This window comes from Protomyctophum parallelum (assembly GCF_964188405.1).
Source record: "Protomyctophum parallelum genome assembly, chromosome: 15".
Classification (NCBI taxonomy): domain Eukaryota; kingdom Metazoa; phylum Chordata; class Actinopteri; order Myctophiformes; family Myctophidae; genus Protomyctophum; species Protomyctophum parallelum.
Window position 1 is genome coordinate 10984453 of NC_139710.1, and position 17121 is coordinate 11001573.

Genomic DNA, 17121 nt, shown 5'->3' on the forward strand with positions numbered 1-17121 from the left:
TCTTGGAGTCAATTTATTTAGTAAATTACAGACAGTCAAAAGTTAAAAGTTATGTTTTTCTTTGTCTCATCCGCTGCGGACAAACTTATTCTGTAGCCACTTTCAGCGGTGGACAGGTCTGCTCTTTCTGGACAGTCACTGAAATCCCAGCCTCACTTATGCCCCCGTGTGGCTATTTGTGTCATCATCCTCTCTTCTTTTCCATATCTGGACAAGAAATAAACATTTGTTACAAATTTGATACCATCATTATGAAGCGTTCAATGTTTACAGGGCTACCAAAAATAAAGATAACTGTTTAATGTCTGTTTGAATTAGTCTCACACAAGCTCTTCCAAAATGTTTGAATACAGTATTTAGTTTGTAGAACTGCTTTGTGGGAAATTGTGGGACTCATAAAGTGTCTGTCAGAGACTAGTGTAAATAAAATGGTACAACTTGCCTGGATGTAAGCTTCTGACAGTGTAATCATCTGAGGGAGAATATCAGTCACTTGCAAATCCTGCATCTCATACCACTTTCCAGTACCCTGTAAAAAATAATAATAATCACCAATCACATAAATTACAGGTTTCATTATTTTGCTTCTGCTTAGTGGCCGAGAAGTGAGCAGTGTTTAACTGATACCTACATGATGCAAGACGTGTATTCTGTATGCTCCCTCGGTGGGCTTCCCATCATGAACTACATTGGCGACCAGGTCGTAGGTTGTGTGCGTCTCTGTTACCTGGGCTTCTTCAGTCAAATACTCACGGAGGTCTACATTCCTAGTCAGAGCAAATTTTAAGGACAACATTGAAAACATTAATATAATAAATGGACAGGCATAAGTCATAGCTTATACTGTGCAGACAGGCAACAAGTTAACAACATACATGGTCGCTGAGTCACCCCTCAAGCTAATGGCAATTGAGTTGAACCAGGATCTTTTAAGTGGAAACGGTGAAAGAAATGTCACTGAAACTGTGATTGGTTTAAACTTCACAGCATCAATGGATCAGTGTGTGTGTGTTGTTTTGAGGGGGGGGGGGGGGTTCCCAGAAGGGTTCCAGAAATGTTAATGTTATGTATGACTGCTGTAAAAACCCAATAATAAACATAATTAAGAAAGCATCTGGCGGCCTGGGCCATGGCTCAGCGGTCCAGGCACCTTGGCTGGCAATCCAGTCTGGCAGTGTGCCGCGGGTTCGACTCCCGATGGACTTTACTTCCCCTACTCCCCCCCCATCCCCCCCCCCCAACTCTCTCCCCATTTCCTGTCAGCCTACTGTCTGTAGTTCCTCCAAATGATTTGGCAACCCATCAGCGGGTCGCAACCTCCAGGTTGAGAACCACTAGTATAAAGAATGGTTTTCATTTGGACTTTGAGTAACTTACGTAATGGGGAAGTTGACAATGGTTGGATTTTTCTCCACAAAGAAGTTGTTCTTGGTGAATCGTTTGATGCAGAAGATGAGATATGGAGGCAGTTTGGTTAACTGGAATTTTTTGAGAAAGTTCTCTTTGTAGGTTTTGTATTCCTGAAATAAAATAGATAAAGCACTGTGGTTCAAATACAAAATAGAATACAATTATTGTAATTATAGCAATCTGGCATCTGCAATAAACTCTACTGTTGCAATTAATTTGTATTAAAGACCATCTGAAAAGGCTTTTCACGACCAGAATAGTGATGTATTTGATAGTGAAACTGGGTGATTCCTCAGCCAAACACAGCGATCGAGAGGGGGTGGGTCATTCACTGACTGAAACACGTTCGTTCCACAGATAAATAGTAGATGCCTCATTGGCCAGACTTGAAACTAGCTTTGATCAATCTCATAATTTACTATTTTCTGTCTAGTCCATCTTTTTAAGACTATACTGTAGTATAGTATTCAAAGCATAGCCATATAAAACTAGTTATGATAGAATTGACAGAAAATGAACATATCTTTAAGTCTCGTACCTTTTCTGTAATGCCGTTGAATTTGGCCAGGATGTTGAAGAGGGGCACTTGTGGGATGATAAGCTGCTCCTTTTCATCCTTGTATAATGGAGCTGTTGGGAGGTCAAGGGTCAAGTATAGGAAGGTGGACTCAGACATCTCCTCCTGGTATTCCTCCTTCAGAAGCATCGCCTCCTTCTCCTCTGGTGGCTGGAAAATTGACACTGAGCTGAGGACTTACAACTGCTGTAGCCGGGGCACCGATACCCGAGTGGTTGAGGCACATGTAGGCCACATAAGCTCTGATGGGGCCTGGCGGTTGGTCCCAGGTTTGATTACTGGGCCTGACGCATGTTTGCTGTGTGTCAATCCCCAACCCTCTCCCCATTTCCTGTCAATCTACACTGTTCTGTCAAAATGGAGGCAGAAAAGCCCCCTTCCCCCCGAAAAAAAGAAAACTGCTGTAGCTTGTTGGGCATGCATTCTTATATTTTTGAGGGGCGCCCCTCCTATACACCGGTTTAATGTTTGTCTTTAGTCTTTGAGTTTAGTTTTGTAAACGCATTGACAATGAAAGGAAATTTTACATCATGTGTCATTTACATCATATCGTCTCTTTATTGTTAATGACGTTTAATGTTTGTACCGTTTGTTTTACAAGACTATTACATCACCTAATCATCAACATGAGTTAGACTTTAATATATTAGCAACCCTCACTTCACACAGGTGTGATTTATTTTATGGAATGGGAGGCTAGGGGAAAGTACTGCATGGGAAGAAGAGAGATGGCTTGTTTTTAAATGAAATGGCTTATACCCCTTGCTTTAGGTGTTGGAGAAAAAAGGTATGTGCCAACAAAAAAATAAAGACTTTTGGCAACACTCATGCTCCAAAGACCATGTCTTCTATTTAATCTAGGACCTGGCTGAGATATGTATGCGCATGAGATGCTGAGATGCTCAAAATGTTCAGAAAACTCATGTTTGTCATCTTTCCACAAGTTAATGGAAGGTTGGAAACTAGCCGCAATTTGCCAATGACTGCTCATACATCTAAACAGACAAAGTCTTATCTAATTGTATTAAATTATGTCAAACTCACTAAAATTGCAGCTATACGAAAAGCTTGAATGATGCTCTATCGGCAAAGTGTTTGTTTCATAAAAATCACACCTTTGTGAACCGAGTGGTGCAATTCCCCTCTCTCTCTCTCTCTCTCAGTGATGCTTGCGGAACTCAACTTCGTCTCGTTCCTGACCGCATCACTGTCGTGGCAATAATCACGTTAAACCACACCCTCAAGTGTAATATTGCTTAATTCAGTAGAGTATTCTGAACATTTTGAGCATCTCAGGAAATCTGTCACACAAACAGTTTAGAAGATAGAGCCATGTTTGAAGTAGCTGTCTGGTGTGGTCATTTCCGGGTATTTCGCCCCGGATAGAGAATTTTTCACAGTTCCCACGTTGTTCGCAGCGGTCATATTAGCCAAGAACAGTTGAGATATTCTCCGCTAAATGAAGCGCATACATATCTTAGCCAGGTAAGCCTAGAGTAATTCAGAAGGACAAACTTATCTGAATAAAAGACTACTTCAGAATTTTGAAGGTTAAAATTTGAAGGGGCTCCATATATTCAAAACAATTATAATCAAATATTGTAATTGATCAAATCGCAAATAAAGAGTAAGCAACTCACCAGATCTGGGTGTGGAAGCTTTTTTGAGAAGATCTTCATGGAGCCTTGAAATACTTTGGTAAGGATTGCTATAATGGTAGGAAAAGAGACATGGTTGAGATTATTTTCATTTTCTATAGCATCAATAGCACATGCATAAAGTGAGTGGCAAAGTGAGTTTAACGTTGTTTAATGCAATCAGATTTTCTGTTTGGATGCATGTGCCGTCTAGGCCAGAAAGTCATTTTTTGCCACAGAGTAGGTGTTCCCACATAACTTCCGGGTATGATGATGTCACAATATTTGATTGTACTAGATTGTGTAAATGTCAAATACTGTCTGCTTTTATGACTCATGCATTTAGTGTGTGGCTCCTGCCAGAGAAGGAAATAATTAATGATCCTTCTCAAACTACACTAAGACCAGACTTCTGTATAGGTTAAATACATTTCCTGAAATTGTACAGATTTTACAGCAAGATACAAATCGCCTTTCACTCACATGGCTTCTTCTTAGTGCCTCCAAGAGCACCATGTAGAGCATTCAAGAACCAAGATAGGAAGTCCACGGCATCCCCTATAGGTCAGAACAGTCAATCATCAACATTGTTTAAAGGGTAAGACCACCTTTTTAGAGGTTTGGGTTGTTTTACCTTATTATGGGCAAACTATCCCATTCCATGAATTATTTCGCTCTGTTATGTTGTTTATTAGCAGTTTAAGAAATACAAAATAGGGTCCATTGACTTCCATTGTAACGGGGAAACAGCTCTCAAAGTCACTCTTTTATCACATAAACGAACGCAACAAAAGTTGATTCTGACGGTTTATGACATCAGGAAAACTTTGTCTTGTTTTGACTAATTTGTGTAGAAAGAAGATCCGGTAGGTATGCCTACGCTGACCGAATCACTGCTGTTCACGTTGAGTAAAAAAAACGATCCGATTGGACCAAAACTGTACACCATTTCCTTATTGGAATGATGTTGAGCCACAACGGAAATGTAAACAAATGGATTTGATCTCGTCCGCTTGTCACTAAAAACATACACAATGGACGTGTTTGAGGGAGACACTTTAGAAGAAGTGTCTGTGGGACTTCTCGTATGCGGGGCTGCAGCTGGGTGCAACTCAAACAGCATGGAGACTTGTTTACAAACGAAACCTCGCAAAACGTCCCGAGAGTTGGGAACGCCGTAGTACTGCTTCAGTCTATCTCTGACTAAAATAGTAACTTTATAAATCTATCTTAAAAGACGAAAATAAAACGCATGAGTTTTCCTGATGTCATAAACTGTCAGAATCAGCTTTTGTTGAGTTAGTTCATGTGCTAAAAGAGTGACTTTGAGAGCTGTTTCCCTGTTACAATGGAAGTCAATGAGCGACTATTTTTGTCTCCACCAGGCCGAAGGCATGTGGGGAGAGTATGTTTTGCACTCCGTCCGTCCGCGTGTCCGTCCGTCCGTGTGTCCGTCCGTGTGTCCGTGAACAGCTAATCTCGGCCACCGTTAACCCGGTCGATGCCATATTTTGCACACACACTCCCTGGATGCCAACCATGAACCTCTGCCCCAAACTTTCCAGAACGGCCTGTTATAGCGCCACCAGGAGGCCGCTTTGTGCAAAACAAGTTTTTGCACAGTACACCTACAGATTTTGTCCAAACATCACGCAAATTGGTACACAGTCTCTCTAGAGCCATTCAACGAAACGGGTCTTTCAGATTTATCAGACTCCATCCTGATTGGTTAAGATTGGCTTCCAAAGTTCACAGGAGTGCTCAGTTTCAAACAAAATGCTGCAAATCATGAACACATCGCGTGATTTCCGTGAAATTGTGCACCCACATTCCCACTAGGCCGAGGACGAAATGCCACATGAACAATTTCAACTCAGCCTCAAGGTGGCGCTATAACTGGCCGAAAAGTGTTTTTACCTCTAACTGCACGGATCTGTGGATAACCTGGTGGAGACCTGTGCCCGGAAGGGCACTTTTTCTAGTTTATTTCTTAAATTGCTAATAAACACCACAACGGAGCGAAATAACTCATGGAATGGAATAGTTTGCCCATAAGGTAAGAAAACAACCCAAACCTCTCAAAAGGTGGTCCCATTACATTGTTTGCATTTACCTTGTCCTCTTATTCACAGCAACTTAGATCATGCAAAACTATAAGATAAACTTGAATTCCTACATCATCAAAATGTATATTTGTTAAATATATTTTGAAGGGTTAGGCTCTAACCACAGACTCGCTGATCAGAGAGCATTGCACCCATGTGGTAGCCGGTGCCCTGGCCATTTGGCTCCCCATATCTATCAAAGTATTGGCTTATGTAAAGATAATGTTGCGTAGCCAGATAGGTCTGCCTACCAGTGTTGTTTTCGTCGACTAAAACTAAGACGAAAAATGTTCGTCGACTACCTTTTTCCACTGAAGTAAACTAACTGGAAACTAAATGAAAACTGTGCTATGATGACTAAAACTAAGACTAAATATACTGACAATTTCGTCAACAAATTTAGACTAAAATGTTAGGAAGGGACTAGTGGACAAGAGATCCAGTATAAGTCATTTTACACTTGGTTGCATGCTGAAAATAGCTGATCTACAAGCGCACAACGCTTGTGAGCTTGTAGATCGGCTATTTTCAGCAAGTGTAAAAACAGTCCTTACGACGGCATCAATGCCCACCAAAATACATTTTAGTCGACTAAATCAACTGTAGATTTAGTCGACTAAAATGTCATGACATTTAGTCGACTAAAATTAGACTAACACTAACACATTCCAGGTGACTAAAATGTGACTAAATGAACTAAATGAAAACTATTCAAAAGACTATGACTAAAACTAAAATAGAAATTTGCTGCCAAAAACAACACTGCTGCCTACGTGAGATAATCTGCATCAACATTTGCACACATCGCAAACTCAAAGTATTACTTTACTGAAAACGTACCACCAGCTACATGCACTCAACTACGAGGAGAATCTCTCACAGCTCGCTCCTAAGCTAATCACTAGAGCTACTGTTTTTATGCATCAGCAGATTCAGCACACTACTTTACTATTACATAATAGACAAGATTTTCTGAAGCCGAAGCTAAAAAGTTTGATCTAGCAAACAAGCAACATTATAGCGCACCTTGTTTGGTGATCTGGAAATTCTTCTTACTGCACAGCACCACAGCCTGCAACATCTCATGTGGAGACACATGGGCCTTGAAGTTTCTTGGGTTCCAAAGTTTGCGCATCAGCTCACCAAACCTCTGCACAAGGAGGAACATGATGTCACCCGGTGGCCTGCGGATTCCTATGTAGTTTTCCTCTTCCAGGAAATAGTTCCGTAGTGGAGGAACATTGGACAGAGCCTTGGGATATTAAACAGAAGGAGAATGGCCGTCAGTACAATGTGAAAGGTTGGTGTCCCGTTCCAGATATGGGCCATTATTGGCATTCTCACCTGTAACACCACGTTTGCGTAGTCATTGGCCTTGATGTTGTTAAGTCCTACAATGCCTGGCAAGTAGGTGGTACCATCATAGGCACGATACAGCCTACCCTGCTTGTCCAAACCTGAGATATGCGGCTTTGTGAATGTGGGCTTCAGCACATACTACAAAGAAAGACAAAAACACAGAGGGTATGTGACTCAAGTCTACACAAGTACATAATAAAAATGCTAGTGTTGTTACAATGGCAGTATTGGAAAAGCCAACGATAATGGCTAAAATGCTGGCATCTGCAAGTATGCCATTCCGATACCACATAGTGTATATATATTACATGATATGTAATTTACATTCAATTAATTTGCACTACTGTTTTTATACTCTTACTGTACTATTGACATTTTTCTAACTTATGACTGCACTAAATGGTAAGTGATATTTGGTTAAAACAAAGTTTTTGTCAAAAAGGTAAAAGCTCTATATTGTGATAGTAATCATTGCAATAGTTTTTGATCAGTAACAGGAGTCTCCTAATCTCTCCAGAACTTAGAGAGCGAGCGCGAGAGCGAGAGAGACTAACATACTCCCATTGTAAAAGGGAGTTTTTATTCAACAGGGACAATACAAAAAATAATGTATAAAGTTGTAAAAACATGAAACCGTTGCGTTGTATATAGGGTTTATAGCCAACTAAGCCAAGGCTAATTTGCAACCCCAGTCACTGGTTAGGCCTTTCTATATTATAAATGTGATCTACCACACTAAAAACAATAGTTTACAGAAAATACATGGAAATGCATCTAATCAAAAAATAAAATTACAGTACCAATTACATTATATCAAAACAAAGTAAACATAATCACTCAGATAACCAGTCAGAAACTAAACATATGAGCACAGTTGTCAAAGTCTTACGATTTGTCACACACGGTACCGCAGTGAAATTTGTTCTCCGCATTTGTCCCATCTCTTGGAGCGGTGAGCCGCAGCCAAGGAGCAGTGAGCTGCAGCCGTGCCACGCTCGGGAATAATTTCATTAGTTGATTTGACCCCCCAATCCAACCTAATGATGCCGAGTGCCAAGCACGGAGGCATTGGGTCCCATTTTTACAGTCTTTGATATGACCCCGCCGGGGATCGAACCCTGACCTCCCAGTTTCAGGGCAGACACTAACCACAAGGCCCCTGACTGGTGGATTTGATTTGATTTCAACCCTTGTTCTCTTTCTAAATTCTATTTCAATGAGGAACTTCCAATGTTTGGAACTACAGGAGGCAACATCCCGTTTTGCGGTGAGATAAAAGCGTGACGCAACTCTCTATGGGTCTGATAAACAGAGCATATTTTCAGGTGGGTGGTCAGTCTTCCGCCAATCAGGAGAAAGTAAAAGTAGGTTCATCAACTTTAATTTGATAACATTCCAGTTCCAATTTTGTCTGCACATTTGTTTGTGTCACTGTCATCACTTCCAGATTGTCCTGTGCGAGTTCTCTCCTGATTTGATAAAATCCCAGCATGAAAATGTTTAATCAAGAGCTGGAGGGACGGGGAGACCCCCGTTACTGAACAAACACTCTATAGCAATGACAATGAGTACTATCAGAATATAGAACTAATTAACACTAATCTTAACAAAACAAAATATCACTTACCCTACCTGTAAACACAATATCAAAACATAAAATTAGTATCTCATCAGTCACTCACTGTGATGTCCTCCAGTGATGAGTCAATGATCTCATAGTTGTCTGGCAGACAGTAGAACTTAAGTGTGTGTAGATTGAGGAACACGTGATGAGTAAACTGCACACTGTGTGTGTAAGCATGAGACTTCAAGCCTCTACCTGTAAGATACATGATTAAACGTGATTTACAATATCAATCCAGTATGTGATTCTTTGATCCAGCATCAAGTGTGTAATAGTATAAATACCTTGGAAGTATTTCCCACATATGAGACAGGCATAGACGTTGATGTGGGAGAGCGAGATTGAGCATAGCTTCTCAAAGTCAAAATCCAGCACACTCCTGCGAATTAAACAACAACTTCTTAACACCACAGGCTGAACTTAAGACCAGAGTCAGTCACCAGACCGAGTCTGACCAAAGTAAAGCTAACTTTAGTGTTTCTAGTCTAGTAGTTCCACCATACCTGTTTATAGTGTCCAGGTAAGGACAGTGGCGGCTTCTACGGTCTTCTGCGATACGTCCACGACCTACTTTCATGGACACTAGAAGGACATGAAGTTGGACCAGAGTAATTGTTCGATTGATTGATTAATAGATTTATTTTATTTCACTGTATGACGAATTGGTACATTTCAAAACGAAAGCCATAAAATACACGCAGCCAATTCAGTTAGCTAAACATATATAGCTTAGCGGTAACGCTCGATTACCTATACTAGTGTATCGGTTAGGTGGAGCTATCTCATTTCCGTGTTTATCCTTACCGTTCGCCAAGTAGTTAAGTACGCGCCTGGCACACAACGCAGCACAAATCGAGCGGCCCTGCATCCTGCTGCTACTAATAGCTTACTAGCTAACTAAATTAGCTAATTTTGTCACTGCAACTTACCCCCTTCTTCTTCGTCGTCATCATCGTCCACCTCGACGTCTCTTTGTCGCTTCAAAGACACCATTGCAACAGTTGCTTATAGATAGCGATTAGCGAACTAAACTTAAAACAGAAATTACTTGAGTCTGTGTCGAGCAAGTCCACAGATGGACATCGAAAACTCGCGGTAGTGATCGTCCAAGTAGAACTCAACCCGGGGTTTAAGACCGTCGTCTTTAAAGCGACCCAAATTCAACGATTAAGTGACTATAGTATGATATATACCGTGGAATGTCTGTAATTTCAGTGCTACTTATTTGGTCATGAAACAGGATAAACACAAAAATATAAGTGTTCTTATGGTTAATTTTCTTTACTAACAGTATTATTAGGTGTTAACCCCGGAAGCATTTATAATTGTACAGTAACTTCCTTTTGTGCTGCTTTGTGTGGGTGGGTGGGTGCCCTGAGACTGTACCAATTATAAAACTAATGTATACACTGTTCATTAAAGATAGAAGATTGTAACGTATAACGGTATAAATGGATATTTTAGGGGACGATGATGCACATGATGATTTGAAATACAAACGTTCGGGGCGTTTGGACATGAGCCATGGTTTCTTGCACCATATTCGAAGGAACCAGATTGCAAGGTGATTTTTGTGTCTTTCTTGGCTAACGCTGCTAACTAGCAAGCTCACATCGTTTAAACATGTGTTAATGTGGGTTACAATTGATTTCTAAATTCAGTGGTAATTATATATAGATATAGACAGTTCTTAGACCAACCAAATGTTACTACGCCCACGCATACTTGCTGCGCATGCACACAATGACATCGAGTAGAAGCTCGCATTGGCTGGCTCGCATTGATTATCCTATAATTCTAATTATTTGAAAAATAAATATTAATTATTTTTTATATAATGTTTATATTTTAGTAATGTTATGATAAGGATCAATCAATCAATTTATTTATTATTTATTAAAGTTAGCAAAGACAACGAACTGCAGTACAGTACCATTAAAAAAAAGGATCAACCAGAAAAGCATTTAGGCTTGTTTCCATTGGTGTCTAACTTACTCAGTTCATCGAAAAACATGAATGACAGACAAATATACACAATGCTATGCAGAAACATCATATAAACGAGTGGTGAACAAAAATAAAGAAATATGTACAGTACTGTCAGTAACCAACTCAGGGGTGGGGTGGGCGATGTATATCTATGTCCCAAATAATACTGCACACTCCAGACAAATAAAAGGTGAATTCTCTGTCCTGTTTAGAGATGACTATGATAGGGAAGTGAAGCACGCAAAAGAGCTTCAACGAAGGAGACAAAATACAACTCCTAGGCGCCCTCGACGCCCTGACATTGAAGTATACCATCCCCGTCGAAGAAGTAAGGATAACTAACTCTGCTATGTGCTGTCATCTTTGCACTGATGATTTATTGTTGAACACTTTATTAACAGTTTGCAAACAGTACAGTGGTACGATTATACAAGGGTGCTTAAAGGAGTCTGTGTGTGTGTGTGTGTGTGTGTGTGTGTGTGTGTGTGTGTGTGTGTGTGTGTGTGTGTGTGTGTTTTCATTTCCAGATGGATCAGAGCCTGGCATAGGTGCTGAGACTGAAGAGTGGAATGAAAGTGGGTCAAGTACAGAGACAGAGACCCATGGAACTGAACTATTCTGGCTTGACTACCAGTCAGATTCTGGCACTATTACATCCTTCATTGTCCACAAGGTTTGTACATTTGAATGATGTTTCTGGCTATGTATTGTATGTCAAGTTATTATTTATCATAGCATATCATATCCTTCTGTTGCACATCAGGAAGATAAGCCTGAGAGAGTGGTGGAACGTGTTGCAGAGAAGAACATCCTGGATTCAGCCATGAGAGCAGTGCTAGAGGTTCGAATTCGAAACGAAATGGACAAACGACGAGACAAACGCTGAGCAATATTCTAGAAATAATAGCGATGACAGACAAGCTGGAAGTGAAACATCCAGTGGAGCAGAGCATCATTTGATATGCTCCTGGTAGTCATATCATTGACAAAGCTGGCAGCGTCAGTGACTGGGAAGAGGATATCTCTATCACAAGTTGACTCTTGTGTTCTGGAGGCTCAATGGCACTGAATTAACAGAGCTTAATGTAGACGGTACAGATTGGGGCCCAACTTTCATGATACTTTACAGTACATTGAACTGTCTGTTACCTCGGACTGTCCCATGAGTTTACTATACTGTAGGCTCCTAGGTGAAGTACAGGCTGGAAGATGACAGTAAACTATTGTTTGGTATTGGCCCAAGACTCCAAAGGATAGCCAAGGCTGTGGATACTCGGTTTCTTAAAATTCAGGAATGAAGTAAACCTTCCTACTCCACAGGCACAGATCATATGTTCTGTCTCCTGTGTTTACAAAGATTTATTGTTGATAAATGTGATTGGAACTTTTCTGTATAGTGCTGAGAATGGAATGTCATTAGGTATGAATTAGGATTTCACCCTGTTCAATCCTCGGTTGAGTCGGTTACATTTGATGTAATTGGAAATGTCACCCTTTTTGTCAATTGGGAGCATTTAGGTCATGTAGACATGTTTGTTTGAAATTTTCATTGCATTTTGTATTTTTATTTATTTAGGGCTGGAAATTTATTTTTGATGCTGTGATGTATTTGAAGATGTCATTTCTCAGTTTCAGCTTTACATAAAAAAGAACTATGGATATATTTGTGTAGAATCTGCAGTCATTCAGCATGTACTGGATAAACAATTTCTTGGAGACGTTCAGAGACTATTTCAAAGTTTGAGGGTGTTATATTATACAATACAGCTGTTATGAGCATTATATGCAGTTGAATTCTTGTGCTTCATGACTGCAAGTGTGGAAAACAAAAATCATACCAGTGTGAAGTGAAGTCATACATCATCGCATTCTGGCCAATCACAATTTGCGTCCTCACTTTTCTGGCCTCGCTTTTATCTTCAATATGTACTTTTCTCAGCCAATCAAATCATCGCTATGGGGTGATCAGCCAATCACATGCCAATGTTTGTGTTTACACAAACCCGGAAAGCTGGGTAATGGGCATAGAGAGGCTCGTGCCCTTCAAAAAATAAAATAATTAAAGGGCAAGGCAAAATAGTGAGTAAATGAAATGGGAATAACAATAGAAATACAGGGAAATAAGCCATACAAGTAACCAAATCAATATTACTGTATACTCTATATAACATTCAGTAGCTATGTAATTGACACAGCCACAGTAAGTGGCTGCGGTGGTGGCAGTAAACTCAACTGAACACAATACGGAAATAATTTACAATCAAATATCAATCTGTACAATCCGAAATCTATCCACTCTGGTGTGGAATGGTGGATTTATCATTCAATGAGGCAACTGCCTTCTCCAGCTAAAATAAAGTGCAGCATAATGGTCTATATCCTCACTAGGGGGCAGTATGAAGTTGTATTGGCATATTCCAGCTCCAGGGACCATAAACTCAATGTCCATAACCTCTTCAATCACATTTGCTGTGTCCCCTGATTACTCACCTGATTACTATTATTACTTCAAAATGAACACTATTATAATAATATAGTCGACTGAACTGTGTTTAAATAGCATTACCTGTTGTTGGATGAAGCATGGTCTTCTGGTATTCTTTTATTACACAAGACATGCAATCCACTTCTGAGACAGAGCCAGGGATGTTTTTGGTAAAAAAATAAAAAAGACAAATGAATACCGAAAACAGAGTTGATAGAAATATCTGTACAAATCAATATATCAATATATCTTTCACCATATAGCCTACGAGTGCCATCCTCATGCATAAAACGGTAAGCTGGAGAACTGGGTTGGTGTGTGTGTGTGTGTTTGTGTTTACTTTTAACTGGTCATTATATTTGGAGAGGGCAGTGGGCACCATTCAGGGGAGAACTGCACTTCATAACACATTTTAGAACCTATTTCTAATCCCTATATTTTACATTTGAAAGGGTACAATGTCTTTATGACATTCAATAAAGATCAGTTCTATCCATCATATTTCTTTACAAAAGCTCATCAGTGCCTAGTACAGTCAGTTCAATCCCCAATTCTCTCCAGTGCCCACCTAGGTTTAGTGCCCAGTTATCTACAGTGCCCACTTAGATTTATTACGCATGCAGTTCTCTGCTCACTTTGTTTTAGTTCCCAGTCCACTTGTATCCATATCAGTTGTCATACAAACAAAAATGTATTATTATAATTCTCTAAATTCCGCGCCCACAATTCTGTGCACACAACTTTGTGCGCAGTTCGGGTGGCCAAGTAATAAACTGTGACGTATGCAGAACTTAAGTGTCGTTTACACTTGTCTTACACTGCCTTCGTTTGTGTGTGTCTCACTCAGATCGCGCTTGATCCCATCCTCTCCTGGTGTTAAACATATAAATAGGTACTGAAACTTGATCAGTAGTGGCCTAAAGGTTAGATCAGTAGTGGCCTAAAGGTTAGATCAGTAGTGGCCTAAAGGTTAGAGGAGTGTACTTGTTGCTGGAAGGTTGCCGGTTTGATTCCCCAGAGCCCAGATGATTCCCCAGACCCCAACCCCACTACCGAACAGCCCTTGTTCAAGTCACTGAAACTGAATCTTATACAGTTGGTCACTGCTCAGTTGCCAACAGTAGGTTGTACTGGTCAGCTCTCAGGTTTGTGTGTGTGTGTGTGTGTGTGTGTGTGTGTGTGTGTGTGTGTGTGAGACAGTGTCATAATATATAATATATATTATATATAATATATAAGCTATATTTTTATTTTATGTTTACCATATTATGGTAAACATAAAATAAAAATATAGCTGCAAGCCTTTACAGGTCCTCAGTTTTGTTCAGAGAACGTTTCCCATGTTTCCAAATCTACCCGATGGCACTGAGATACTTTTTAAACTCCATTACCAACTTCGAAGGGTGCAATCTCATGTACCGGTATCTATATTGACGAGATTTGTTGTTTACGCCCAGAGTCTTTGGACTCTTTAAAAGCTTGTTGGGAGGGAGACGTGGGTGAGGAGATAACTGAGGAGGTTTGGGATGCAATTCTATGGCGGGTACATGGGTCCTCTATTTGTGCGAGACATGCTCTTAACCGTGTCTACTACACCAAGGCCAGGTTGTCTAGATTGACTCTAGAATATATAATGATGTATCTCCGGAATGTGATAGATATCATCATTGATCTCCTGCAGACCTCAAGTCATTTATACGTTTTGGCTTTGCCCCTTTACACAAATATTGGCTAGGTCCACACAGTGGTTCCCAAACTCGTGCACCCCTTGTGGTGCGAGTGCCTTCTAAGGGGTGCGCAATATGAAAATGCTAATGGTGTGCTATGGTTTTATTTTAAATATATTAACATATTATGCCAATATATGGCAGTATATGCCGAATATAGCCTATGCTGCATATCTATGCCATATTCAGGTTCATATAGTAGGCTATATGTGCATATATGTGGATAAATGCTAGGTCGGGAGGTAACAGGGGGTGCTTGGCCAAAAAGGTTTGGGAACCAATAGGCACATCATGTATCCATTGTCCAATACTGTATATATTTCTCTGTTGTCTGCAATAAATAAACTAGATATAGGGCTGTATTTTGCGTGTCTTAAGTACCAGGTCTTATTACTTAACTTAAGACCTGGAGGCGTGGTCAATGCTCTTTGGCCACTCAGAATAGCCAAATGGCATTGATCACGCCTCCAGGTCTTAAGTTAAGTAATAAGACCTGGTACTTAAGACACGCAAAATACAACCCGGAGACTCTTAAGGGACCACTCCAGTGGGCAACCAAAATAACAGCAGGACTCATAGGCTGTCTGTCACACTACGAATTGAGCTATATTTAACCCTGACCTCAGTAAAACTATGCCTGAACTTAGCCCAAACCCTAACCCTAACCTCAGTAAAACTATGCTATGCAGACAGCTTCCTTCCTTCTGCGGGGTCGAGTACTTTGTCCACCACTGGGTCCAAAGGGTGCAATGACCTTTCATGTAGCTTTCTCTGTATGCAGCTCCTCCCTGTTTTAGTAGGCCTACCACACTGCAGAATAGTAATAAAAGAAAAAAGAATATGAAGAAAAAAGTAAAACAAACAAAACAGCATTTGAAACACTTGTGTTTTTGACACGTAACCCACAATCCTCGTCACGTCACCTAAATCACTCACCCCAGGTCATCGTAACATGACGTGACTTCAGCCCCCTGGTCACCCCAGGCAAGCCCCCATATGTTGATCGTTCCCCATCCATCCTTCCTCTTCGATGTCTCCCTTTTGACTGATACCTGTCCATTTAAACTCAAAGTTATTTGTGCACCCACGCCAGGCAGTCGGCAAAAACTTCTGAACAGGCCAGATTTATTTAGTTTGGTGACTGTTTGAGCTCGAATAGTTATGTACGTATGTATGTCAAATCTATGCAAAGTGTAGTTTACACAACTATCTCTGCCAGGCCAGATGGCCAAAGCTGGGGGTTAATGTTTTTGCCCCTTTCCGTTAGTTTATTTTGTTATGTAACCAAAAAATATATGTATGTGTAACAAGGATTTGTACATCTCAATAAAGTAAAAACTAGACCAGTATAACATTTAAGCTGAAAGTTTGGCTTTTTCTCAAGTTATAGCCGAGGAGGAGAGACTCATAGAGGATACAGGATAAACAAGTGAAAGTATGTTACGTACAGTAAGTACAATACGTTGCATTTGCACTGCCAGTGTCCATAACCTCAGGCATCAACTCAGATGTGAGTTTATGGCGTAGAATTGCGTAAAAACGTACTCAAATATTGTGTTTGGTGGTGACTCAAAGCCTTAGGCTAATAAGTCTTCCTACAGTAGTTACATCTGCTGATTTCCGATCAAATAATGCAGATCAGTGTTAAAGATCCTGATGTACTGAGCAATAAAATATTAACCTAAATGTGTTTTTATACCAATTTAAAGAAAAGTCATCACAGGAATGTCTGGTCACCTGGTAAGTAACATTTTTCAAATCTGCAGTTTAATACTGCTGCCCAGTCCTTTCAAAGAGATATGGAGCAAACACAACTTCCCAGGCCTGTGATCAGTAGGAGAGGCAAACTGTTTTTGACAAAAGCTACTACGATCCATCCTTTTAGAGAGAGAGAAATTTTAATTTGATCCCCACCATCACGAAAGATTAACTCAATGTTTTCATCAGTGCATGAAAAATGCAAACTTTATCCTGGGGGCACATATCTTACTAAGTCTTACACAAACCAATCTCAAGGAGGAGCACTCTCTGTGATGTTATTGGTGGAATTCAGACACTCCCTTTTGGATTCACACACCCTGCTCCAAGTTCCAACTGACTTCTCACAACATGTGACTGATGTTGTGAGAAGGGAGATGTTTCCACATCACTTACTCCACTGCTCACCAGATTATCTGCACTTTCCCCATTTCCCAATTGGCTAAAATA

At 40.3% G+C, this 17121-nt stretch overlaps 2 protein-coding genes across 2 annotated transcripts; one reads left to right on the forward strand and one right to left on the reverse strand.

The window, feature by feature from the left end:
• Nucleotides 1-2: 2 nt before the first annotated feature.
• Nucleotides 3-9835, reverse strand: usp39 (ubiquitin specific peptidase 39). Its single transcript, XM_083785048.1, has 13 exons — nucleotides 9642-9835; nucleotides 9216-9294; nucleotides 8997-9091; nucleotides 8771-8907; nucleotides 7074-7226; nucleotides 6756-6981; nucleotides 4108-4182; nucleotides 3628-3695; nucleotides 1949-2137; nucleotides 1378-1520; nucleotides 632-767; nucleotides 443-529; nucleotides 3-207 (listed from the first exon to the last, which is right to left on the reverse strand). Exons 1-13 carry the CDS (start codon nucleotides 9703-9705, stop codon nucleotides 157-159), a joined length of 1503 nt encoding a protein of 500 aa, XP_083641174.1. The 5' UTR covers nucleotides 9706-9835; the 3' UTR covers nucleotides 3-156.
• Nucleotides 9836-10083: 248 nt separating this feature from the next.
• On the forward strand, nucleotides 10084-12362 carry cUnh2orf68 (chromosome Un C2orf68 homolog). Its single transcript, XM_083783975.1, has 4 exons — nucleotides 10084-10276; nucleotides 10914-11029; nucleotides 11229-11374; nucleotides 11465-12362. Exons 1-4 carry the CDS (start codon nucleotides 10164-10166, stop codon nucleotides 11585-11587), a joined length of 498 nt encoding a protein of 165 aa, XP_083640101.1. The 5' UTR covers nucleotides 10084-10163; the 3' UTR covers nucleotides 11588-12362.
• Nucleotides 12363-17121: the final 4759 nt, after the last annotated feature.

Bases quoted from the DNA above. Each gene is read 5' to 3' on its own strand.
- usp39 (XM_083785048.1), bottom strand. From the start codon at position 9,705: ATGGTGTCTTTGAAGCGACAAAGAGACGTCGAGGTGGACGATGATGAC. The intron at 768-1,377 runs GTAAGTTACTCA...TGCTCTGACTAG, and splicing joins ATTGTCAACTTCCCCATTAC to GAATGTAGACCTCCGTGAGT. The intron at 530-631 runs GTAGGTATCAGT...TATTTTTTACAG, and splicing joins GAATACACGTCTTGCATCAT to GGTACTGGAAAGTGGTATGA.
- cUnh2orf68 (XM_083783975.1), top strand. From the start codon at position 10,164: ATGGATATTTTAGGGGACGATGATGCACATGATGATTTGAAATACAAA. The intron at 11,030-11,228 runs GTAAGGATAACT...TTTCATTTCCAG, and splicing joins ATACCATCCCCGTCGAAGAA to ATGGATCAGAGCCTGGCATA. The intron at 11,375-11,464 runs GTTTGTACATTT...GTTGCACATCAG, and splicing joins CATCCTTCATTGTCCACAAG to GAAGATAAGCCTGAGAGAGT.